This window comes from Oncorhynchus gorbuscha, linkage group LG06, assembly GCF_021184085.1.
Source record: "Oncorhynchus gorbuscha isolate QuinsamMale2020 ecotype Even-year linkage group LG06, OgorEven_v1.0, whole genome shotgun sequence".
Classification (NCBI taxonomy): Eukaryota; Metazoa; Chordata; class Actinopteri; order Salmoniformes; family Salmonidae; genus Oncorhynchus; species Oncorhynchus gorbuscha.
The window spans coordinates 32,099,515-32,126,117 of NC_060178.1; the positions used below are offsets into that span (position 1 = coordinate 32,099,515).

The following is a 26,603-nucleotide window of genomic DNA, read 5'->3' on the forward strand; positions in this document are numbered from 1 at the left end:
ATAGGGCTGACTTGCTTAAACAAATTGCATTTCTACTGACATTTGAGGTGTACATAAGGGGACGAGAGGTGGATAAGAGGCACTCTGTATTTTCGATTAAGACATTCTTGAGCGAGCTAGCACAGACGTAGTCAATATAACTATTTGTTCAGCACTTTTGAAATATACAGCAACAGAATTCAGAACATGGGCCGCTCTTAAAATATTCTCCATGTACACCAATCAGAACCGTAGGATAAATAAAGGGGGCATATTTATTTTTATTTAACTAGGCAAGTCAGTTAATAATTTCTATTTATTTTCAATGACGGCCTAGGAACAGTGGGTTAACTGTATTGTTCAGGGGCAGAACGGCAGATCTTTACCTTGTCAGCTCGGGGATTCAATCTTGCAACCTTTCAGTTACTAGTCCAACACTCTAACCAGTAGGCTACCTGCCACCCCTATGTAAGCAGACAATAAAAGCTCTTACAAAATGTGACTTGTTTCAGGAAACTAGACGTATGTCGCGTGTCACTACTTCACAGGAGAGCCATTTGAACGTAAACTTTTTTTAAAATCAAAATTGTCTGTATATATATATATATATATATATATTATATATATATATATTATATATATATCTCGTAGAACTGCATAAGTGTTGCTCTCCACTTTCTGGAGGACCGAGTTTTGAAAATCAGTGAAATTAGATTATGATAGCTAAGGAGATGGTGAAAACACCGGTCTCTGGAATACATCTTCAAACTAAGGGCAACCATGGCATCCGTGGTTACACATTTTGATATGACATTTTACATGTATTACATTTTTGAAAAAGTCGTTTTCATTTCAAGTTAAAGTGTTTTGTTATCTAGCTAGCTAACGTTAGCTGGCTCGCTAGCTAACGTTACGTGTATGATCTGTGTAGTAATATTATTTGTATGTCAGAGCCAATTGCTTTGCTAGTTATAGCCTAATGTTAGATAGCTAACATTGAACCTGGTTGGTTGGCTACCTGCATAATCATGCAGGGTAGTAATGTCATGAGTTGGTATTATGGTTCATTGTTTACCTAGCTAGCTACATGTCTTAACAAAAGACTCCACTATGCAAGTTTCCATTTCAATAGGGCAAGTAATATATTCAGTGAGATGTTCTCTCATTTGTGTCTGGAAGTTGCTAGCAAGCTAGCCAACGTTTATCCAGTTAGCGTGGGTGCTCGACTGCTGCTGTTAGGTCAGCTAGCTAACATTCCGTGTATGATCTGTGTAGTAATATTATTTGTATATCAGAGCCAATTGCTTTGCTAGTTATAGCCTAATGTTAGATAGCTAACATTGAACCTGGTTGGTTGGCTACCTGCATAATCATGCAGGGTAGTAATGTCATGAGTTGGTATTATGGTTCATTGTTTACCTAGCTAGCTACATGTCTTAACAAAAGACCACACTATGCAAGTAAACATTTCAATAGAATGCCACTGCAACTGTTAATCGACGAAGCTGGTAAATTTGCTCTGTTTATCTACTCTGATTTCAGAGCACTCTCATCTGAGTGTGCCAGAGCGCTGAATAATTGACACATTTATGAACACTCAACACCGGTTGAGTATGGCCAGTGTCAGTAAACGTGGGCAAAAAAAGTAAATTGTTGCCAGCAAAACAGTTGCAGTCACCACGCTCCAGATAACATAAAAACAACCTAACCAGCTCTGCTAGGGCGAGTAAAATGGTCAGAGTGAGCTGTTCTCTCATTGTCTGGAAGTAGCTAGCAAGCTAGTCAACGTTAGCCAGTTAGCTTGTGTGCTTGACTGCTGTTGTTAGGACAGAACACTAAGATCAACCCTTACAGAGATGGGTGGGGCAAAAGCTTAAGAGGGTGTGCCGAATGGGTGTAAACAAAGAAGAGTTCTCCAGTAGTTACCAAAATATTCAAAGGCCATTTTCTCAAAAGTGAGCTTACAAGTTTATCAACTTTCAAAGCCAAATTACTTTCCCATTGTTCCTCAACTGTAGTGTATGACATTAATTTTTCTAGCTGAGTCTCTACTTTTATCAAATGGAAAAAACAAAATTTAAAATGTTGCTACACAAGACCGAATCGAGCCGGTCAGTCACATATTCGATGATTACATATCTCTAAAACAGGCTATAGGCTACATGTAGGCTACATGTGCACCACCAAGTCAGAACAGTATGCTAAGGGGGGTAAAGGGAAAAAAAGTATTAGGGTGAGGCACATGAGCTACTAACTGCTTTCTACACAACATACACTTAGTATTACTTTCTTAGCTACAGTCTACATATCTCCATGGCATATTAAATCATTTATGCAGCAGCATACAATATATTTTTGGACTCACCTTGTTGTACTGTGCTCACTTGAAAAGGAAGATGGTGCGGTGGTCCTTCTTGTGGGCAAACTTTGTCATCAAAGTCTGGCATTCTCTGGATCTATGATGCTTTCAAGACAACTGAGAAAAAAAATAAAAAATAAGGTCAAATCATGACGTCTGTGATCTTCAGGTTGGAAGGGAATTCCGAGTTGGATAACGGTTCAAAACATGTCTTTTTTTCAGAGTTCCCAGTTGTCTTGAACTCACTGAAGTATGAGATTTCCCAGTTTCCAGTTGTTTTGAACACAGCAGAAAACATGCTGGATTGACAGCATGGCCAATGTTGAATGTTTATCATTTTATGCTTGGTAAAGAGACCCGAAAATCCGAACTCGGACCACACACCCACTCCACTGAATAGCAGGCTAGTGATTGCTTTGCAATGATTACTGTTAGCTACTGATTCCTTCCAAACCACTCAATGTTGAATTTGCGATTTCCAACTTGTTGTGTAATGTTCATGTCCAATGGCCAATGAGCACATATTTCCCTTCATATGACAGGGATTGAGAAGGATTTGCTTGTAGATTGTCGATGTGATTAAGGATGATGACTACTTGTCTAGCTTGCTAGCAAAGATTTGAAAGTATGGTGTTGACATGATCAGTGCAATCAAAGCTACGGTAGATATAACGTGATTTGACATCATTTTATCTGTGGCCAATGACCTTGAGCCTTCTTGAATTGGCACTTCTAATGTAATTCTATGGCAGCACCCAATGGGCTTGAATTTTCGAGCTCTTCCCGTAGATTTTGGGGTGACGTAGTGTCCCCATGAGTGACAGAACACTGAGCCAATCACAGCGCAACTAGAGAACATTACCAACCCCTACGCTCCATATTTTCCACTGGTTGCCCCACCACCACAGAAAGCACTGAGCTAGGCTGAAACAACAACATTTGAGCTGCCTCACTCAAGAAAGCAAAAAAAGAGACCATGTTTGTATAATTAACTCAATTATATATATATTTGACATTGTTTGCAAACTGATATGTGACAGGTATTAATGCCAAAATAACATGAAAAACAGGCAACAAAACATACATATAAAGTGCATTCGGAAAGTATTCAGACCCCTTTTTCCACATTTTGTAACCTTACAGCCTTCTAAAATTGATTAAATAAATGTTTTTCCTCATCAATCTACACACAATACAAAGTGAATAGGTTTTTAGAAAATGTTGCAAACTCATTAAAAATAAAATCAGAAATAACTTGACAGCTTGCACACTCTTGGCATTCTCTCAACCTGCTTCATGAGGTAGTCACCTGGAATGCACTTCAATTAACAGGTGTGCCTTGTTAAAGGTTAATTTGTGGAATTTCTTTCCTTCCTAATGCGTTTGAGCCAATCAATTGTGTTGTAACAAGGTAGGGGTGATGATAGCCCTATTTGGTAAAAGACCAAATCCATATTATGGCAATAACAGCTCAAATATGCAAAGAGAAAAAACAGTCCATCATTACTTTAAGACATGAAGGTCAGTCAATCCAGAAAATTTCAAGAACTTTGAAAATTTCTTCCAAGTGCAGTCACAAAAAGCATCATGATGATGCTATGATGAAACTGGCTCTCATGAAGACCACCACAGGAAAGGAAGACCCAGAGTTACCTCTGCTGCAGACGATAAGTTCATTAGACTTACCAGCCTCAGAAATTGCAGCCTAAATAAATGCTTAACAGAGTTCAAATAACAGACACATCTCAACATCAACTGTTCAGAGGAGACTGCGTGAATCAGGCCTTAATGGTTGAATTGCTGCAAAGAACCACTACTAAAGGACACAAATAAGAAGAAGAGACTTGCTTGGGCCAAGAAACACGAGCAATGGACATTAGACCGGTGGAAATCTGTCCTTTGGTCTGATGAGTCCAGATATGAGATTGTTGGTACAAACCGCCGTGTCTTTGAGACACAGAGTAGGTGAACAGATGATCTCCTCATGTGTGGTTCCCACTGTAAAGCATGGAGGAGGAGGTGTGATGGTGTGGGGGTGCTTTTCTGGTGGCACTGTCAGTGATTTATTTAGAATTGAAGGCACACTTAACTATGCAAGAACTATTTAGGGAAGAAGCGGTCAGCTGGTATTATGTCTATAATGGAGTGGCCAGCACAGTCTCCGGCTCTCAACCCTATTGAGCTGTTGTGGGAGCTGCTTGACCGTATGGTACGTAAGAAGTGCCCATCAAGCCAATCCAATTTGTGGGAGGTGCTTCAGGAAGCATGGGGTATAAACTCTTTAGATTACCTCAACAAATTTACAACTAGAATGCAAAAGGTCTGCAAGGCTGTAATTGATACAAATGAAGGACAATTATTAGTTCAATTAAAAATCATTATTTATAACCTTGTCAACATCTTGACTATATTTCCTATTCATTTTGCAACTAATCTCATGTATTTTTATTTGAATACATTTGCAAAAATGTCTAAAAAACGTTTTTTTGCTTTATCATTATGGTGTATTGTGTGTAGATTGAGGGGAAAAAACTATTCAATCAATTTCAAAATAAGGCTGTAACGTAACAAAATGTGAAAAGTCTAGGGGCCTGAATACTTTCCGAATGCCCTGTGTGTGTGTGTGTGTGTGTGTGTATTAGAGGTCGACTGATTATGATTTTTCAACGCCGATACCGATTATTGGAGGACCAAAAAAAGCAGATTAATCGTCCGATTTATTTATGTATTTATTTGTAATAATGAGAATTACAACAATACTGAATGAACACTTATTTTAACTTAATATAATACATTAATCAAATCAATTTAGCCTCAAATAAATAATGAAACATGTTCAATTTGGTTTAAATAATGCAAAAACAAAGTGTTGGAGAAAAAAGTAAAAGTGCAATATGTGCCATGTAAGAAAGCTAACGTTTAAGTTCCTTGCTCAGAACATGAGAACATATGAAACCTGGTGGTTCCTTTTAACACGAGTCTTCAATATTCCCAGGTAAGAGGTTTTAGGTTGTAGTTATTATAGGAATATTTCTCTCTATACCATTTGTATTTCATATACCTTTGACTATTGGATGTTCTTATAGACACTTTAGTATTGCCAGTGTAACAGTATAGCTTCCATCCCTCTCCTCGCTCCTACCTGGGCTCAAACCAGGAACACAACGTCAACAGCCACCCTCGAAGCAGCGTTACCCATGCAGAGCAAGGGGAACAACCACTCCAAGTCTCAGAGCAAGTGACATTTGAAACGCTATTAGCGCGCACCCCACTAACTTGCTAGCCATTTCACATCGGTTACACGAGCCTAATCTCAGGAGTTGATAGGCTTGAAGTCATAAACAGCTGCTGGCAAACGCACGAAAGTGCTGTTTGAATGAATGCTTACGAGCCGCCTGGTGCCTACCATAGCTTAGTCAAACTGCTCTATCAAATCATAGGCTTAATTATAACATGATAACACACAGAAATACGAGTCTTGGGTCATTAATATGGTCGAATCCGGAAACTATCATCTCGAAAACAAGACTTTTATTCTTTCAGTGAAATACGGAACCGTTCTGTGTTTTATCTAACGGGTGGCATCCCTAAGTCTAATTATTCTTGTTACATTGCACAACCTTCAATGTTATGTCAGAATTACGTACAATTCTGGCAAATTAGGTGGCACAAACTGTTGCACCTACTCTGCGTGCAATGAACGCAAGAGAAGTGACACAATTTTACCTGGTTAATATTGCCTGCTAACCTGGATTTATTTTAGCTAAATATGCAGGTTTAAAAATATATACTTCTGTGTATTGATTTTAAGAAAGGCATTGATATTTATGGTTAGGTACACATTGGAGCAACGATCCGCACCACATCAATTATATGCAACACAGAGTGGAGTGCAGAGTGCAATGAGAGGCAGGTGGTTAGAGCGCTGGACTAGTTAACTGTAAAGGTTGCAAGATTGAATCCCCCGAGCTGACAAGGTAAAATCTGTCATTCTGCCCCTGAACGAGGCAGTTAACCCACCGTTCCTAGGCCGTCATTGCAAATAAGAATGTGTTCTTAACTGACTTGCCTAGTTAAATAAAGATTAAAGAAAGGTGTATAAAAAAAAAGATTGGCCAAATCTGTGTCAAAAAATACCGATTTCCGATTGTTAGAAAAACTTGAAATAAATCTGCCCTAATTAATCGGTCGACCTCTAGTATGTATGTATGTATGTATGTATGTATGTATGTATGTATGTATGTATGTATGTATGTATGTATGTATGTATGTATGTATGTATGTATGTATGTATGTATGTATGTATGTATGTATGTATGTATGTATGTATGTATGTATGTATGTATGTATGTATGTATGTATGTATGTATGTACGTACAGTGGGGCAAAAAAGTATTTAGTCAGCCACCAATTGTGCAAGTTCTCCCACTTAAAAAGATGAGAGGCCTGTAATTTTCATCATAGGTACACTTCAACTATGACAGACAAAATGAGAAAAAAAGAAAAGAAAAAGAGAGAAAATCACATTGTAGGATTTTTAATGATTTTTTTGCAAATTATGGTGGAAAATAAGTATTTGGTCAATAACAAAAGTTTCTCAATACTTTGTCATTGCCAACAAAGCGTATATAACAGAGGTCAAATGTTTTCTGTAAGTCTTCACAAGGTTTTCACACTCTGTTGCTGGTAGTTTGGCCCATTCCTCCATGCAGATATCCTCTAGAGCAGTGATGTTTTGGGGCTGTTGCTGAGCAACACGGACTTTCAACTCCATCCAAAGATTTTCTATGGGGTTGAGATCCAGGACCTTGAAATACTTCTTACGAAGCCACTCCTTCGTTGCCCGGGATCATTGTCATGCTGAAAGACCCAGCCACATTTCATCTTCAATGCCCTTGCTGATGGAAGGAGGTTTTCACTCAAAATCTCACGATACATGGCCCCATTTATTTGTTCCTTTACACAGATCAGTCGTCCTGGTCCCTTTGCAGAAAAACAGCCCCAAAGCATGATGTTTCCACCCCCATGCTTCACAGTAGGTATGGTGTTCTTTGGATGCAACTCAGCATTCTTTGTCCTCCAAACACGACGAGTTGAGTTTTTACCAAAAAGTAATATTTTGGTTTCATCTGACCATATGACATTCTCCCAATCTTCTTCTGGATCATCCAAATGCTCTCTAGAAAACTTCAGACGGGCCAGGACATGTACTGGCTTAAGCAGCGGGACATGTCTGGCACTGCAGGATTTGAGTCCCTGGCGGCGTAGTGTGTTACTGATGGTAGGCTTTGTTACTTTGGTCCCAGCTCTCTGCAGGTCATTCACTAGGTCCCTCTGTGTGGTTCTGAGATTTTTGCTCACCGTTCTTGTGATCATTTTGACCCCACGGGGTGAGATCTTGCGTGGAGCCCCAAATCAAGGGAGATTATCAGTGGTCTTGTATGTCTTCCATTTCCTAATAATTGCTCCCACAGTTGATTTCTTCAAACCAAGCTGCTTATCTATTGCAGATTCAGTCTTCCCAGCCTGGTGCAGGTCTACAATTTTGTTTCTGGTGTCCTTTGACAGCTCTTTGGTCTTGGCCATAGTGGAGTTTTGAGTGTGACTGTTTGAGGTTGTGGACAGGTGTCTTTATACTGATAACAAGTTCAAACAGGTGCCATTAATACAGGTAACGAGTGGAGGACAGAGGAGCCTCTTAAAGAAGAAGTTACAGGTCTGTGAGAGCCAGAAATCTTGCTTGTTTGTAGGTGACCAAATACTTATTTTCCACCATAATTTGCAAATAAATTCATTAAAAATCCTACAATGTGATTTTCTGGATTTCTTTTCTAATTATGTCTGTCATAGTTGAAGTGTACCTATGATGAAAATGACTGGCCTCTCTCATCTTTTTAAGTGGGAGAACTTGCACAACTGGTGGCTGACTAAATACTTTTTTGCCCCACTGTTTGTATGTATGTATGTATTTATTTATTTTTAGCTAAACAGGTGGGGCTCTGCCCTTAATGACGGGTCGCCACTGCGATACAGTAACACATTTTCATTATGTCCTCATATCAAATGGAAATGTTTTAATACCTGAGCTCCTGCTTTTAGCTGTAATCCCACTATAATAGACTTGTTATGTTGGCATTGGCTTTAGGCCCTGGGGTGTTGGTCTGAGCCTATCTACAGCAGGGTCTGGGTTATGACCTCACTCCCACTCTGGCTAGCCAGGTGTTGGGCTGAGGAGAGGTTGGGAGGGTAGCACCCACACTGGACTGTTTGGCAGCTAGCACTCTGAAAAATGTAAAACATTAAGGAACAAACACCAAAAAAATGACTTCTAAAAAGCATCACATTTATAGTATATTGTCAGTTACCTGAATGTCTCAGTGTGTCCCAGGTCAGCTGACATCAGCACAGGAGTGTGCACACATGTTGACCTCTTCCCCACTGTCCACCAGAGCAGTTACAACCCCATCCAGGTTCTTCCTCACAGCAGAGAACAGAGAAGAAACCAGGGTGTACACACTCAGAGCACCTTGAGCATGCCCTGTTGTTTATAATACCAGTATCAGAAGTTCAGTTCTGTTTGGACAAGCCTAATGTGTTTTAATAGGTTCACTTTAGAACCAAAACATAACACAGTAGTAAACTGTACATACCAAGCACCAGAGAATAGACCCATGATTGAGCTAGACTGCTGTGTCTATGATCGTGTGGTCGACTGTGGCTCTTGCCTTAAGGGTGACGGTTGTGTTTCTCTCAAATCCTCGGCTGACCACATGGAATAGGGCGTTATCTTATGGTTATCCACAGGGGCCCCACTCTGGAGGAGTACCTCAACCAGCTTCTAGTCATCTTCCCTGGCTGCAAGATGGAGGAATGACCCTTGAGTCTAGGTCAGATTTTTTGAGCTCTTGCTGGTTCCTTCTCTCTTCCTCCACTAGGGCTCTGTCTATACTAAGGTGGTCATTCTTGGTAGCCAGGTGGAGGGCAGTCATAGAGTGTTTATCCAGGGCGTAGATGGGGGCCCCAGCCTTGATTAGGGCCCTGGCTACCTTAGCCCCTGAAGGCTGCCCTGTGCAGGGGTGTCCAACCCTCGCCGTCCCTCACGTCCAGCATGGCCCCACAGCGGAAGAGGAGCTTGATGATTGATAGCTGCCCGTGTTTGGTAGCAACTTGTAACAGTGTCCCATTGGCTAAATGTATGGCATTGACGTTGGTGGTGTTTAAAAGGTCCTCCAATAGCAAGAGCTTTCCTGTCTCTGCGGCTTCAAATATGATTCCTGGTTTGAGTTGTGTAGTTCTAGGCTCCTGTTTTACCATCTGAGGGAGAGAGTTTTTCCTCCTTTCTAATCTTCAATCTTTTGCTGTCTTTATAGTACTCACCGCTTGAGGAATAGTTTGAGTAACAGTGTCTTGCATACTCTTGTCCAATCATTGCTTGTCACTCTCCAATAGTTAGCCAATCAGCGGTATCCATGTGTCCCGTACCCTCTCGTTCATGCCCCCCATATAGTCTTTCATTCGCTGGTACAGTACTGGTTCGGTTAGCATCAAACATGGGTGGAAGAAGTTAAACAATAATAAAGCGGTTCTCGCCTATGTTTTGGTGGGTCTGGAGAAATGTAACCACTTTCCAATTCATAGGCAGAGCTATGGATGCAAGGATGGACCATCCAAGATATAACCTAAAACATATAGGGCTCTATTTTTGGCTAGCGGTAAGGTGGCGCTAGTGTAAAACGCCGTTTTCAGCTTGTTGTAACTGGCGCACTGGCATTTTCCAGCCTAATGCCAGTTTCGGACATTTACCTGTCTTATTTCAGCTCAGATGCGACAGTTGAAGTATTTTATGTGTGTCCTTAAAAACATGATCCAAAATTGTAATTTCAGGCAGCGCTGATAGGGATATATAAGACCAACCAAAAGCTGATTTTAGCGGTAAAGCAGTTGGTTGTGGCATGAATTTTGACATCCAGCTGTGACGCACACTGTCCATATGCGCATGGAACAAGAGTAGCCTAATGTGCTTTTGGTGCCTGTATACTTTGTATTTAGAAACATTAAAAAACGAAAGTTTTTTCCCCATTTCGTTTTATTTGGTTAACAAACACGCATAGCCTCCTCTGAATGAAGGCTTTTTTTTGTCCTGCCCAATGCAATCGTGAAGTCAAGAATTTCGATAAAGGGTTTGGCTCCCGAGACCGCTTGGAAATAAATCTTAATCACCGAAGCTTCGAATATAACGTTTGAGAGGAAACAGTGATTCCCTTTTTGTTTGTGCGTTGTGGGCAGGCCCTCATTATTTTAGCCAGGTCCTCTTTTGGACGTTTGCAAAAAAAAAACACAAAAAAAACTCCATGATGTACAGTAGGCTACGTGTCCATGCCCATCATGAAACGAGAGATGAGATCTTCGGTGAATACGGGTGAACCGAGTATTTAGAAGTTATCTGTAACCTGTAACAATTGCTTGTTTTCCTTTTCATATGTTCAAAACCCAAACCTTCCCGTTGGGCCTACTATAACGAAGGCTGGTTCAACAGCAATGCGTGCCGTTTTGTTGTCTTCGTTCTCCTTTTAGGCCTTATCATTAATTAATCTTGCTTATTAACAATGTTTGTTCAAAGTAATATATGACTTCAATATCATTCACACTGATATAAGGGCTAGGCCTACTGTAAATTGCATTATGGCTGAGCATGGACATGCCAATGTGGACTGCAAATGGGTTCAAGTTAACTCATTTAGCAAAGATATATCAACATTTTGTTATTTCGTTTCTGTATGCCATTTAGCAAACTATAAAGGACTAACATTGGAATTGATGCCAAGGCAATACATAAAATAGCATAAATACACAAATTGAAGCAACCACATATGGATGAGCCAAGCCTAGAGACACCCACAACTTGTTAGTCATCGAAAACAAGCCCTTTCGCGACAACGCCAGCAAGTGCACCAATAATTGTGATAGTGAAGATTGGCAAAATGTTTCTGACACACCCCTGAACATATAACGCTAACACCTGTGCTGAGGTTTACCATTGTGTTAGGTTTGTTAAAATAGAGCCCATCGTTTTAAATATGGTTTGAGTCTATACAGTGGCTATGCAGACTATATTTTATTCTGCTGAATATTGCATTATATCATGGCACCATGTATCACAATGATTAGAGCTACTGTTTTGGCAAGATCTTAAGTTATTTTTCTTTGAACAAACAAACAACCTTGGAGGACAACGGGCAGTGAACGCTGATTCAAGTACAGCGCACGCTTCTGAGTAGAAGTGCTTTGGTCTGTCAATTGCCAAAGATTAGTGAGCGAGCTCCACTTCCGGTAAAACCGCGAGTCTCAGGTGAGATGACGTAGGGTCTTCCGACCTTTTTCTGTCCTTATATGGTCAGATAGGTTCCGGTATGATGTCATGTTTTGCAAAGTTAAGACATTCAGATCAAAGCAGGTTTGCACACTGATAGAAATCTGTTTGAGACTCTGACCCACTTGAATATTGTGTAAATTATTATGTCTGTGTTATCTAATTAAAATACAGGATCAATGTTCTTCCAGAAGACTGTTCTCAGTGGTTCTTTCTCAATTAGATTTTTAAGTAGCCTACATAATAAACTCTGAACAGTGACTGTATTTTTTACATGGGTTTTAAGATCTGAGTTTGACCTACATTGCAATATATTTGTTGTACATTGTGCCAATATTGTGTCTTCTATATAGTTCTAATTACAGGGAACATATATTTTAAGTAGCGAACAACTACTTGTTTCTTGGGCATCAGATTATGTTCCTCTATGAGCACTTTTGTAATATAAACGTCATTTTTTAAGTTCTGTATTGTCCTCCTGAACATGGTCTTTTTGACCACCAGTAATAAACTAGAGCCTGGCCCCTGGAGAGCTTGAGGTTTCAACGATGGCTCATCTCATGGATAATGTCGCCCTCTAGAGAATATTTCAGAGTCCTACAGGAAATCAGACATTCTGCTGTAGGTGCACGTTTTCGTTACAGTTTCTGTATTAGCAGGTGCTCATTGGCCGTCCCTGACCATAAAAATCCTCATTTTGACTAGCTGAATAGTTAATCAAATGTTATGATTATGCTCTTAGTTATTATGATGTGATGACTCTGCCCAGTGCCCACACCTCAATATAACATGTCTGGATACAATGTAGCCATAGGCTTTTACTCAAGTTTGATTACATTAGATAGCATGTTTCCTCCTGTTGTTTATTGCTCTTGTGTTGATGAGGGGGGGGAGTAACAGGAAGTTAAGTAGACACAATACACAGTTCAGCTGTGCTATGAACTTACTGAACACTTTGGCTGAAATTCATTAAAAAGTACTTTATAAATAACTTATAAATTATCATGATTGAGTAATCCAATAATAATTGACTTTATAGTTTCCTGAGTCATAGCAGTGTGTAAAGCATGCCCTTGAGGCCTGTGAATGTAGGCCACTTTACAACATACAGTATCTGTGTTAGTTTTACCTTGTTAGATGGCGAGACTCAAGTGGACATGAGGCATAGGGTGGAGGCATCTAATGTTGCATTATATACACTACAGGCCTACATCCCTGCTGTACAGGTTGACCCAGACTTCAGAATACTCAAGTGCAAATCCTTACCATAAAGACTTTCTTCAGCAATTTCTTTTTTTTTACTGTTGAAAAGCAATATTCCAAGTATACAGTAAAGTACAAGTATATGGTTTGAGTAAAAGTTTTTTTTTTTTACACAACTGCAAACTTCAAGTTGGGCATTCAATGATTTGGTCTGATGGGAATCTGTGATGTCAGCCTCCCCCTTGCTTGAGGAATAGAGAAATAGGGAACAAAAGAAAGCCCTCCGCCTACTTGTGCAATGTCTTACCTTCTTGACCACCTACTGAGATGTGCCTTTTGTTAAGTATAATTAGGTGTTGAATGAGGTGAAAAGGAGACTGGAGGGCCATTTTAACCATTAGGGGATGACTACACAACTGACCCTGGAACAGCAGTTTCTAAATAGTGCGATGTAGTGAGCTAGAAGGGCCATTGACTCAATCACGAATGAAACTCAATCAATATCCTCAGGATCAATAAGGCACTCCCTTCAGGTACAGAGAACTGGCTGCTCTCAAGATGTTGGAAGTGTTTTAGTGCACACACACCCACTCACACATGCACGCACAGAGAACACAAGAGGCATTGTATTCAGTTCAGATTGTTTATTACATTTCTTAAATATCTATTTGTTTCTGAAGTGCTCATAAAATGAACAAACTGATACTGTATTTGTATTTATTTTTTTACAAATAGTAAATGTAAGTACTCCAGGTTGATCTTATATACAGATAATAACATTGAACCCCATTAAAAAACATTTGAAAAAAAAACAATTAACTCTTGAAATGTTTGTTCTAACTCAATATAACTAAGAATAAAAAGTACATTGTAAGTCAGAAGTTGGGCAGCTTTTTGTAATCTGTTTAGAGTACACACCCTCTCCGTTGGCTCCAGGCAGTTTTAAATTCTCTACTGCACTTTGACTTTCTTCTAATACTGAATTACACAGAAGGTCAATGCGTAAAAGCACAGCTTTGTCAAAGCCAACAAATTTCAAGTCAATTAAAAACACGAACCAAAACATCCATTTGTCCTATTTGTTGTTGTTTCTTTCTCTCTAGTGCACCAGCGTTGTTTATCGCGCGCTCTGCTCTGTCCCGAGCCCCAACTCCTCCGTGCAACAGTGTCCTGCGAGGCACCTAGTAAGAGGCAACCAGCCTCGGTCCCCTCCTGCCAGTCTCGTGCTGTTACTGTCCCGTTCACCCTGTCACAATGCCACGAAGACACAGCCAGACAATTAATTATAAACGATTTGTCCTTTTCGTTCAAAATCTTTCTATTCTTCTCCAAGTGTCCTTTCCTCCTCAGAAGGTCTGGAGCTGCTGCGTAAGCATGAGTTGACAGCCGCTGTTGACATGGTTCATCACCTTCTGTTTGAGCTGGGCGACCTGTTCCCTCAGCATGTTCGCTGTGGAAGCCAGGTCGGAGTTCTGAGTCTTCAGGTTCTTCACCTTGTCCTCCAGCCGGGAGATGCGCTCCAGCTTCCGCTTCCTGCACTTGGAGGCGGCGACGCGGTTCCTCATGCGCTTCCTCTCGGCTTTGATCCTCTCCTGATTCTCCATATCGATAGGGGAGAGAGGGGGTGTCCCCAGGCATCTCAGGCACCGTCTGGGGCTCCTCTTTCAGGGCAGTGAGCCTGGGGTGGGGGTGAGACTGCTGCCCATAGACTGGCAGCTGTGGCGGGTCAGAGGGAAAGCTCATAGCTGGGGCTGAGGTGGTGTAACCCAGGGCTGAGTTGGTGGTGATAGCCGGGGTGAACGTGTTCAGGTCTTCGTACACAGGCGACTCAGAGCGCATGGTCATGTTGTTGTTATAAACACTGCTCCCGGTCAAGGCGGAAACAGGTGGGAGTATTGTTTGGTTGTTGATACTTGTCTGCCCAGCGGATGTGACTGGGACCCCAGGTGCATTGGGCAAGACGTGTTGATGATGGAGCTCCGCCAGTGCTCTAACAAATCCCTCGGCAAAGCCCTCCTGCTCATCGGTTACGTTCCTTGGGCAGAGGAACTGCGTCGGGGTAGGTGTGGTGGTGATCAGGCCGTTGCTAGACTGGATGATGAGCCGCTCCAACTCTGGGGAGGCCAGTTTGAGGAGCTGCACGTCAGGGGAGGTGAGGATGTCGCTGGCTTTAGCCCGGAGGTGAGGTTTGAGTGTGCTGGTTGGGTCGGCCAGGTTCAGTGTCATGCTGTGTTTCAGTGCTTTGGGGTTGTATCCGTAGTCCGGTTTCTCATGCTGGGAGAAAGAGTTGAGCGAGTCATCATAGAAGGTAGTTTCCATCTTTCTAGACATAGAATATAAACCAAAAACTATGTTAGAAAGTTCTCTCGTAGGCTACTCACACTGACAGAGAAGTATGTTTCTGCCCTCTCTCCTTCTTTCAGTTGTACAACTCGGAGAAAAGTTTCTTACTAGGTCGGGAAATCCTCATAACCTCCGAAGCCGAAACAAGAGTTTCTGGAATAGAAGCGTGCCGCTACACAAATGTAACAACTTGCACTCCTGCTTGTAGCCTACCGCGCAAACAAATACAATATTCAGCTGCAGCGCTATTTTCAGAACGATGTGTACATTCTTCAAAGTCCTTCTTTCACTTTTGTTCACCGTTTTAAACGGTCTCAGAATGAGACGCTCTAGGTGCTATAACTCGCTACAGCTCCCCTGTTCACAGTACACCACTCTGGCTCTGTGTGTATACTGACTCTTCCAGCGTGGAGGCAAAGCTTATCTGCAGCCTCCGTCTCTAAAAATAGACATGATGTCACCTGCGCACTCTCCCATTGGCTACTGGCGATTTGCAGGGCGTTCTCTAATGTTTCAGATCAGGCGTGTTGCCTAGACGACCACCCAGAAGATTCTCAGTCTCGCGGTGGCTGATGGGATGAGGTAATAGAGTGAGGAGATGAAGCGCGGTGCATTGTGGGATGACGTATTGTTTTTGAATATCTGGTTCCTGGTTTAGCACTCCGCTTCAAGATTGTAGTTGCGGGATACGACTGTGTACTCTCAATTTTTAGATTCATGTTATCCAATTTAAATGTATAGGTCTATGCTGCATTATGTAGCATATTATTCCACAGAAAATGAATGTTTTGAATTGAGATTCAAATGAATTTCTGCTAGACCGACTTCCTCTGCCTCCAGAAACGTTGCATGATCAGTCCAGAGATAATTGGCTACTGTTTTATGATCCATACACATAATGTGTTTGAAAAATTGTCTAGATGAATGTCATTGTTTGTTTGATTGAATGAATAGCCCAGGGCCGGCACCAGAACTCATCAGTTGGACGGGCATTTGATTTCTATAGGCGGGACGTTTTAATTCACGGGACCTCCTATGTGCAATAATTTTGTTAATGGGTGCTATAATTAAGACCATAGGCAGCTCGTGAATTTCAAGTTTGGGGAAGCTTACAATTTTTCCTACCATTTCCACCTATCTGCGTGCCTGTTATGATTATTTCTAGATGCGCATTTTCATGGAATAGTTTCATTTAAAAAATAAGGCTTTCCTTTCTCAAAAGTATTGTCATGTGCTTAATCATAAAAATCTGAATTGAAATTATACGAATCTTAAAGTTAAAATTCACCTAATGCAAGAAAGTGCACCAGCCTCTGCCATATGGACACATTGATACACCTTGATCCATTGGTGGCTAAAGAAATGAGCGCAATGAACTCAGAGATCGCATATAGGCCAGTGCAGCAGTAGGCCTTTAACTTCTAATGTCAACTAAGTAAAATACATAGACCTAAAGCCGGCAAATAAAAATATTATAACATATCCTGATTTAAAAGGATGGTTCTTTCAATTGCATTAATCTCTCTACAGTGCCTGTCTGCCTTTTCTATCTGTCTGGACTCGAGCTATCACTAGTGAAGTGCAGCATTGTATCACGTCAGGCTCACCTGTCCCTCAACTATATTGACACAACTACTAAATTATGGTTATGAAAAACAATGAAACAATGTATGTGCAAGAGTTGGCGGGAGACAGCTGAGCACATTCCGGAGAGCTGAGTGCAAGCATTCTGGAGAGACGGCCATATCTTCGCCCCCACCCCCCCCCTACATCTTGTCTCAACATTAATTATACTCAAGACACATTATCTTCACTCATTTTAGACTTTTCACTGACAGCCCCGTCTCAATAATCAGCTAGGCCTATTGCCACGCGCGCTGCCCAAATGACTTGCTTCCCAAATACGCATAGGCCTATGCATTTGTGATTTGAAACAATCCACAGCTATTTTTTTTAAAGAAGCTACTGACCATCTGTGGAAAAGTCAAGCTCTCTGTTAAAGTATTTTTTATTTATTTATACAGGAGTAATTATATAATTTTGGCAAAACATAAATTTACTTTAGGAGATTCCAGCATCCGTGCAGTGCACCGTGCACGCCAACTTTATTTTGTAATTTGCAAGTGGCTGAAACCAGAGATCTCTTATATAATGACGAGATGCTCATGTCTCCGCCCTAACAATGCGAGTCATTGTCCTAAAGGCGGGAATGCTAACGACAAACTTAGGTCTGCATATTCTGACCATAGAAACCCAGTGGCCTTATTCAGGACAGATTCTCACAGAGTGAGCCCTCTCGCTTCGCCTCTTCCTCTCTGCTGAAACTTGCGAGTGAAACAGCGCCCTTACGTCTTGCTATATGTAGCCCATGTATCTGATTCTGTCTGACCAGAAAAAGTATGACATGCCATACTCCTTTTGAGACAGAGGGGCGCTGTTTCGCTTGCTCGGATTCTTTAGCTGAGATTGATGCGTCTTTCTATCCGTGCGCGTCTCGGTCAAATAAATGATCAATATTTCAAGATTACTGTCACAATATTGATACTGTAACCAGATATAGGCGTCACAGACATGATGATTAATTTAATATATTCCATTACAATGGGGGGATGATTTCCCCAATCCTAATTATAGCTTTAAATACACATTCCAGCTCAACCTCACCTTAGACTCAACCCTAAACCCTACCTTTACATAAACTGAACCCTTCCTAAACCTGACATTAACCCTAACTCTCACATCATCCCAACATCTTGGCTCAACCTTTACCCTAGCCATTACACTAACCCTAACTTCTTGTCCACATCCTGGCTCGACCCTGTTGTGGACAAGAAGCTAGGATTAGAGTTATGACAACAGTTAGGGTTTCAAGGAATTTTCTGCCATTGTAATCCTTGGGTGTTTTTTTTCAGCCCTTAATCTGAACGGTGTAAAATAAATAAATAAATATACAGTACCAATTAAAAGTTTGGACACATCTACTCATTCAAGGGTTTTTCTTTATGTGTACTATGTTCTACATTTAATAATAACAGTGAAGACATCAAAACTATGAAATAACATATGGAATTATGTAGTAACCAAAAAAGTGTTAAACAAATAAAAATATATTTTAGATTTGAGATCCTTCAAAGTAGCCACCCTTTGCCTTGATGCCAGCTTTGCACACTCTTGGCATGCTCTCAACCAGCTTAACCTGGAATGATTTTGCAACAGTCTTGAAGGTGTTCCCACATATGCTGAACACTTGTTGGCTGCTTTTCCTTCACTCTGCGTTCCAACTCATCCCAAACAATCTCATTTGGGTTGAAGTTGTGTGGTTGTGGAGGCCAGGTCATCTGATGCTGCACTCAATCACTCTCATTCTTGGTCAAATATCCCTTACACAGCCTGGAGGTGTGTTGAGTCATTGTCCTGTTGAAAATCAACTGATAGTCCCACTAAGCGCAAACCAGATGGGATGGCGTATCGCTGCAGAACGCTGTGGTAGCCATGCTGGTTAAGTGTGTCTTGAATTCAAAATAAATCATTGACAGTGTCACCAGCAAGCACCCCCACCCGATCACACCTCTTCCATGCTTCATGGTGGGAACCACACATGCAGAGATCATTGGTTCACCTTCTCTGTGTCTCACAAAGAGACAAAGCAAGTCTCTTCTTATTATTGGTGACCTTTAGTATTGGTTTATTTGCAGCAATTCGACCATGAAGGCCTGATCTTCTGTATACCACCCCTACCTTGTCACAACACAACTGATTGGCTTAAATGCATTAAGAATGAAGAAATTCCATAAATTAACTTCTAACAAGGAAAACCTAATTAATTGAAATGCATTCCAGGTGACTACTTCATGAAGCTGGTTGAGAGAATGCCAAGAGTGTGCAAGCTTTTATCAATGAAAAGAGTGGCTACTTTGAAGAATCTCAAATATAAAATCTATTTTGATTTGTTTAACACTTTATTTGTTACTACATGATTCCATATGTGTTACATAGTTTTGATGTCTTCACTATTATTCTACAATGTCGAAAATAGTAAAAATAAAGAAAACCCCTTGAATGAGTAGGTGTGTCCAAACTTTTGACTGGTACTGTGTAGATATTAAAATACATTTACGGGATGTAAAAATGCTTTCTGTGTAAACTTTAATGATTAAAAACAGATATAAATTATGTAGAAAAGATAATAGACCTATATATATATTTTATAATCTTTGAGAACTAAAATAAATTAAAACCCCCACAAAGCTAGACAGTCAGGGAGAATTGAAAATTCCCAAAACAATGAATTTTGCAGTATTGATTTTGTTAGCATTTTTTATACAGCGTTATCCATGGTAAAATGTATAGAATTGCAGGAAATTAGCTTCAAAACTGCAAACATTGCTCTCAGCTCCATGGAGAAAATTGTAGAATTGCAGGAAATTGGCGTAAAAAAGGAAACATTTATCTACACCGACATCTTCTAATTCACCACATCACAAATTAGATGTTTTATCTGTATCTGTATGTGTAGGTGTGTCTGTCCGAAGAGCCATGAGAGGCATAGTGAATTCACTATTGGGTGTTTATGTATTAGCCCAGGGCAGGCCTTTTTAAACCAGGATAGTATACTCAGCAAAAATCACCACTCTTTTCCAGAAGTCCTGGGATCCATGAAAAGATGGAAACCTGCAGATGACATGGTATATATAACAAACATAACATACTGTACAACACAACATACAAAAACACCATATTGCTTTCTGTAGGAGAGGCCTGAAGTGGAGATTCAGTTTTTCATTTGTCTTAGGTGTCATAATTCAGTCGAGATACTGAAAATACCCATAAGGTTTGGCAGGATTTGAATGTCAGTTGGCATGCCTCTGTTCCTTCTGATGTACGTTATCATGCCCAGGGCCAAACAGAATCTTCAGTTTTAGAATACCCCTGCAAATAAATGTCATCTACAAAGAGACAACAGAAATACATCGTTTTGTTTGATTAATTGTACAGACACTTGGCCAATAAGGAGAATAGAAGCAGGGGAAATGGAGGACCCCAAGAACTGGCATACAGTCTCACCCCCAATCTGATTCACATGGCGTTTCAGGCTGGTGACCAGATACACGCCTGTGCATGCACACAGCACACATTCATTCACCTGTGGAAAATCACCTCCCGTTTGAGGTATAACATAAAATAACTTTTAACAAGGACACACTCCTGATCACACACCGGTACACAGTCGGTGGTGTGTGTGCATGGGCGGTGTGTTTGGTTTGTCATGTAGCCTGTTGTAGGGTGCGGTGGTGGCCTCTTGACGGTGGTCCTCTTGGTGGTCCCCATCCCCCACGTTATATGCTGAGATGGTCAAAACAGGATACCTGGGCAGGGTAGTCTACACAAACACAGACATAGACACCTATTTACCTAGACACTCTGTAAAACACTATGATTATATTTGCCTGTGGTTTTCAAACAATTTTAGCTAAACAGTATGGCCCACCTAAAGCTTTAGGAGTTTTCTCGGGACCCACCAAGTGAACAAGACTAGTTTCTTTAGCCAAATAAAGTAGCCAGCCCAAAGGATTTAGTCATAGATGACCATGGTAGAGCAGCTCTAACACCACACGTGTGGTCTGGGTGGTCTTCTCTTCAGTGGTGCCACATGCAGAGGACAGTATTAAAGTTACTGTATGTCTGGGGCATTAGGACATTTGTCTCTGTCTATATTTAGAATTAATTGACAAATTATGAACAACTTTTGATTTCATTTTCCTGAATTGGGTAACTTTTAAATTTTTTTTTTTTTTACCCATTTACAACCAACAGCACCACTCTTTCAGACCAAATATTTAAAGTGTATTTTATGATAACTGCAACTCATCCTATGAATATAATACACTCAAATATAGCAATAAAACGAGTCTATCCATAATAATGAAATCCTTTAGTAGGCCCAGTGTCAATGCATTAGACGTGACCCAGAATTTCGATCTCATCGCTGTAACTCCCCAACGAGCTCAGGATGCGAAGGTCAAGTCATGCGTCCCCTGAAACATGACCCGCCAAACCACGCTTCTTAACACTTGCCCGCTTAATCCGAAAGCCAGGTGCACAACTGTGTCGGAGGAAATGCCGTTCAACTGATGACCGAAGTCAATCTGAAGGCACCGGGGCCTGCCACAAGGAGTAGCTAGAGCGCGATGAGCCATGTAAAGCCTCCCCCAGCCAATTGTGTGCCGCCCTATTGGACTCCCGATCACAGCCGGTTGTGACACAGCCTGGGATAAAACCGGGGTCGGTAGTGACGCCTCTAGCACCTTCGACCGCTGCGCCACTTGGGAGACCCAATAATAACTACAGTCATTGCCAAAAGTTTTGAGAATGACACAAATATTAATTTCCACAAAGTTTGCTGCTTCAGTGTCTTTAGATATTTTTTTGCCAGATGTTACTATGGAATACTGAAGACTAATTACAAGCATTTCACAAGTGTCAAAGGCTTTTATTGACAATTACATGAAGTTGATGCAAAGAGTCAATATTTGCAGTGTTGACCCTTCTTTTTAAAGACCTCTGCAATCCACCCTGGCATGCTGTCAATTAACTCCTGGGCCACAACCTGACTGATGGCAGCCCATTCTTGCATAATCAATGCTTGGAGTTTGTCAGAATTTGTGGGTTTTTATTTGTCCACCCGCCTCTTGAGGATGGACCACAAGTTCTCAATGGGATTAATGTCTGGGGAGTTTCTTGGCCATGGACCCAAAATATCGATGTTTTGTTCCCCGAGCTACTTAGTTATCACTTTTGCCTTATGGCAAGGTGCTCCATCATGCTGGAAAAGGCATTGTTCGTCACCGAACTGTTCCTGGACGGTTGGGAGAAGTTGCTCTCGGAGGATGTGTTGGTACCATTTATTCATGGCTGTGTTCTTAGGCAAAATTGTGATTGAGCCCACTCCCTTGGCTGAGGCTTTACTGTTGGCATTACACAGGACTGATGGTAGCGCTCACCTTGTCTTCCCCGGACAAGCTTTTTTCTGGATACCCAAACAATCGGAAAGGCGATTCATCAGAGAAAATGACTTTACCCCAATCCTCAGCAGTCCAATCCCTGTACCTTTTGCAGAATATCAGTCTGTCCCTGACGTTTTTCCTGGAGAGAAGTGGCTTCTTTGCAGCCCTACTTGACACCAGGCCATCCTCCAAACGTCTTCACCTCACTGTGCGCGCAGATGCACTCACACCTGCCTGCTGCCATTCCTGAGCAAGCTCTGTACTGGTGGTGCCCCGATCCCGCAGCTGAATCAACTTTAGGAGACAGTCCTAGCACTTGCTGGACTTTCTTGGGCGCCCTGAAGCTTTCTTCACAACAATTGAACCCCTATCCTTGAAGTTCTTGATGATCCGATAAATGGTTGATTTCGGTGCAATCTTACTGGCAGCAATATCCTTGCCTGTGAAGTCCTTTTTGTGCAAAGAAATTATGACTGCACGTGTTTCCTTGCATGTAACCATGGTTGACAGAGGAAGAACAATGATTCCAAGCACCACTCTCTTTTTGAAGCTTCCAGTCTGTTATTCAAACTCAATCCGAATGGCAGAGTGATCTCCAGCCTTGTCCTCGTCAACACTCACACCTGTGTTAACGAGAGAATCACTGACATGATGTCAGCTGGTCCTTTTGTGGCAGGGTTGAAAAGCAGTGGAAATGTTTTTTTTGGGATTCAGTTCATTTGCAAGGCAAAGAGGGACTTTCAATTAATTGCAATTTATCTGATCACTCTTCATAACATTCTGGAGTATATGCAATTTGCCATCATACAAACTGAGGCAGCGAAAAGTGAAAATTTATATTTGTGTCATTCTCAAAACTTTTGGCCACGACTGTATATTCTATCCAGTAACTTTACTACTATCTCTCCTAAAGTCCCAGTGTACCATTAGCTCTGTGTCAGTGTGTGTGTAATTAGTGGAGTTTAGTCCATTGTCCCCTAACCTCTGGATAGAAATCACTGCTGCTTTAATGGTGAGGGTCAACCACCTCGCTGACGTGGCTCACACACACACACACACACACACACACACACACACACACACACACACACACACACACACACACACACACACACACACACACACACTCTCTCGATGCCTGGGTCACTATTTGCCCCACCATCTTTACAACCTACCGTCTCCAATGCGCCACACCTAAATTAGTTCCCTGGCGCAACATTTAAATCAGTCCCCTAGCGCTAGACCTGGAGAGAATGACCCGGGACGTAAAACACTAACAGACTGACTCTTTACGACTCGTAATGTTGTCTTTATGTACTGAGTGTGTCTGATATACTGTCTGCTTAAATCACATCCCCTGCAGGGATCAATAAAGTATCATCTTATACTGTTTTTGTCTTTCTTTATGGAGAGAAAAAAGAGGGGGGGAGCTATTGTTGATGCAGTTTGTTTGATTCATGTCCCAACACCTTCCTTCCAAGTCATGTGGTCCTGGCGAGGGTTTAGGGTTAGTGAGATCTCAACTAGTTTAAGGCTCCATAAAAGCTCAGATGTAGTGATTTGTGTCGTCATTTTATTTCTCTGTGGCATCAGTTGTGGTTTGTTGTGATAATGGTCCGTCTCATCACTGTGGTGAACCTGTTTGATGTCAGCAGTAGTTGACTGTAAGTCAGTGCACTGCTTTCACCCAGTCGCAGTGTTTTTGTTGATGATGAGGATGATGATAAACCATGGAGAAAGTCTTTGAGATGCGTGAAAAGTGGGACTGGGCTGGTCTCTCTCTTTCATTTACTCATTCTTTCTCTGTCTCTGTCTCTGTCTTTCTCTCTAATTTATTTCATAACCCTTGCTCCAGGGAATGTCTAGAGACAAACCCAGTGTCGCTTAGATGCTTGTGTTTGAAATGCTTCAGTGCTTCACTGAAGTTCTCTGAAAAATGTATCTTGTTTCCTTCATTCATCTATTCATGAGTGGTCTTCTTCTGAATTAAAACACATGAATTAATGATAAGGTGGGCCTTAAGGTGGTCCTCTTGGCAAAGTACAGACTACCTTCCCATTTTATTTAATGTGGAACAAAACATCCTCATTCATCCATCTGCTATGTCCTTAAAACAAATCCATTCCATTCATAGTTGCTCTGCTTGTGAATTCAATTCCATTAAATAATTATAACATTGTCCGATTTGGCACTCTACACATCCTCAGTCATAAATAACAAGGCATTCTCAGTCAGTCCCTCGTCCTCATAACAGAGACTGGGGACAAGGTGAACAACAGAGACTGGGGACAAGGTGAACAACAGAGACTGGGGACAAGGTGAACAACAGAGACTGGGGACAAGGTGAACAACAGAGACTGGGGACAAGGTGAACAACAGAGACTGGGGACAAGGTGAACAACAGAGACTGGGGACAAGGTGAACAACAGAGACTGGGGACAAGGTGAACAACAGAGACTGGGGACAAGGTGAACAACAGAGACTGGGGACAAGGTGAACAACAGAGACTGGGGACAAGGTGAACAACAGAGACTGGGGACAAGGTGAACAACAGAGACTGGGGACAAGGTGAACAACAGAGACTGGGGACAAGGTGAACAACAGAGACTGGGGACAAGGTGAACAACAGAGACTGGGGACAAGGTGAACAACAGAGACTGGGGACAAGGTGAACAACAGAGACTGGGGACAAGGTGAACAACAGAGACTGGGGACAAGGTGAACAACAGAGACTGGGGAAAGAAGTGAGTGCACTCTTAGAAAGAAGGGTTCCAAAAAGGTTATTCGGCTGTCCCCATAGGAGAACCCTTTTTATGTTCCAGGTAGAACCCCTTTTGGTTCCAGGTATAATCCACGTAGAACCCTCTGTGTTAATGGTTCTACACGGAACTCAAAAGGAATCTAACTGGAAACAAAAAGGGTTCTTCAAAGGGTTCTCCTATGGGGACAGTCGAAGAACCCTTTTAGGTTCTAGATAGCACCTTTACAGTGTGGGTTTTATATAGTTTTACGGACACCCATAGTTGAGCTTGCATTAGCCAAACCCAGCAGAGCAACTCTGGCCCAATTAACTCCCTGGCCACAGACACAGGGCTTTCATTTTTTTGCCTCCGCATACTACCAGAAGAGCTAAATGCCTTCTATGTTCACCTCAAGGCAAGCAACAATGAACCACCATGAATGAGAGCACCAGCTGTTCCAGATGCGTGATCTTGCTCTCCATAGCTGATGTAATTAAGACCTTTAAACAGGATAACATTTGCATGGCGTGGGGCCAGACGGTTAACCAGGACGTGTTCTCAGCTGGCAAGTGTCTTCACTGACATTTTCAACCTTTCCCTGACCTGGTCTGTAATACCAATTTGTTTCAAGCAGACCACCATAGTCCCCATGCCCAAGAACGCCAAGGTAGCCTAAATGACTATCGCCCTGTAGCACTCACATCTATAGCCATGAAATGCTTTGAAAGGCTGATCATGGCTCATATCAACACCATCATCCCAGACACCGTGGACCCACACTAATTCGCACACCACTCCAAAAGATTCACAGATGCACTTTACACTGTCCTCACCGACCAGGAAAAAATAAATACCTATGTAAGAATAAGGGGTGAAACGGCTCACGAAACTCACGGTTCGGTACAATACGGTAGTGGTGTCACAGTTCGGTACGGTTTCGATACATCAACAAAATAAATGCCTGAAAAATATGTAATTTGTATTTAGATTTTCCATTTATTATCTTCGTAAACATGGGTAGCTTGAATTCCCAGGAGCAGATGGAAACAAAGGGTCTTCAAAAAAATAGCAGTGCCTGCCTTATAACATGAAATAAAATATTCATTTAAAACAGAACTTCAACAAGAGTGCATAGCAGCATATATCAACATTAAGTCACATAGCAGTGCCTTAAACAAAATAGGATCACTTGAGACTGGTTACTTTCATTTTCTTTTTACAAATGATCAGATTTTCAGGTTTGTCTTTAAGAAGATTAGTCTATCCACATTATCTGAAGCGAGCACAGATCGTCTTGCTGTGACAATGCCAGCCGCTGTGGAGAAAACCCTCTCGCCAGGGACAGAGGTCCCAGGCACAGCCAGGTAGTGCCTTGCTAACATGGCAACATGAGGTTATATTAACTCTTTGGTCACCTCCTCCTCTATGACCTTTGACTTGGTTCCCTCCTCCTGGGTCGTGAACAACTCTCCAAAAAGCTCAGCAATGGCAGACTTCTTTTCTGGAGGAGAACCCCTGTCTTCTGCCATCTCTGTGTTATGCTGGTGAACGAGGACCCAAAAGCGACTTAACGAAAACAGAGTCTTTATTCCAGTATTTGACAA

At 41.6% G+C, this 26,603-nt stretch overlaps 2 protein-coding genes across 8 annotated transcripts in view; both read right to left on the minus strand.

Annotated features, from left to right (window-relative positions):
* LOC124037838 (palladin-like) overlaps positions 1-26,603 on the minus strand; it is a 164,615-nt gene that overhangs the window by 72,571 nt on the left and 65,441 nt on the right. The window lies entirely within an intron of this gene.
* LOC124037840 (transcription factor AP-1-like) lies at positions 13,541-15,664 on the minus strand. Its single transcript, XM_046352966.1, is given in 2 exon segments — positions 13,541-14,540; positions 14,542-15,664. Coding segments are annotated over 2 exon segments (984 nt in total). The 5' UTR covers positions 15,243-15,664; the 3' UTR covers positions 13,541-14,257.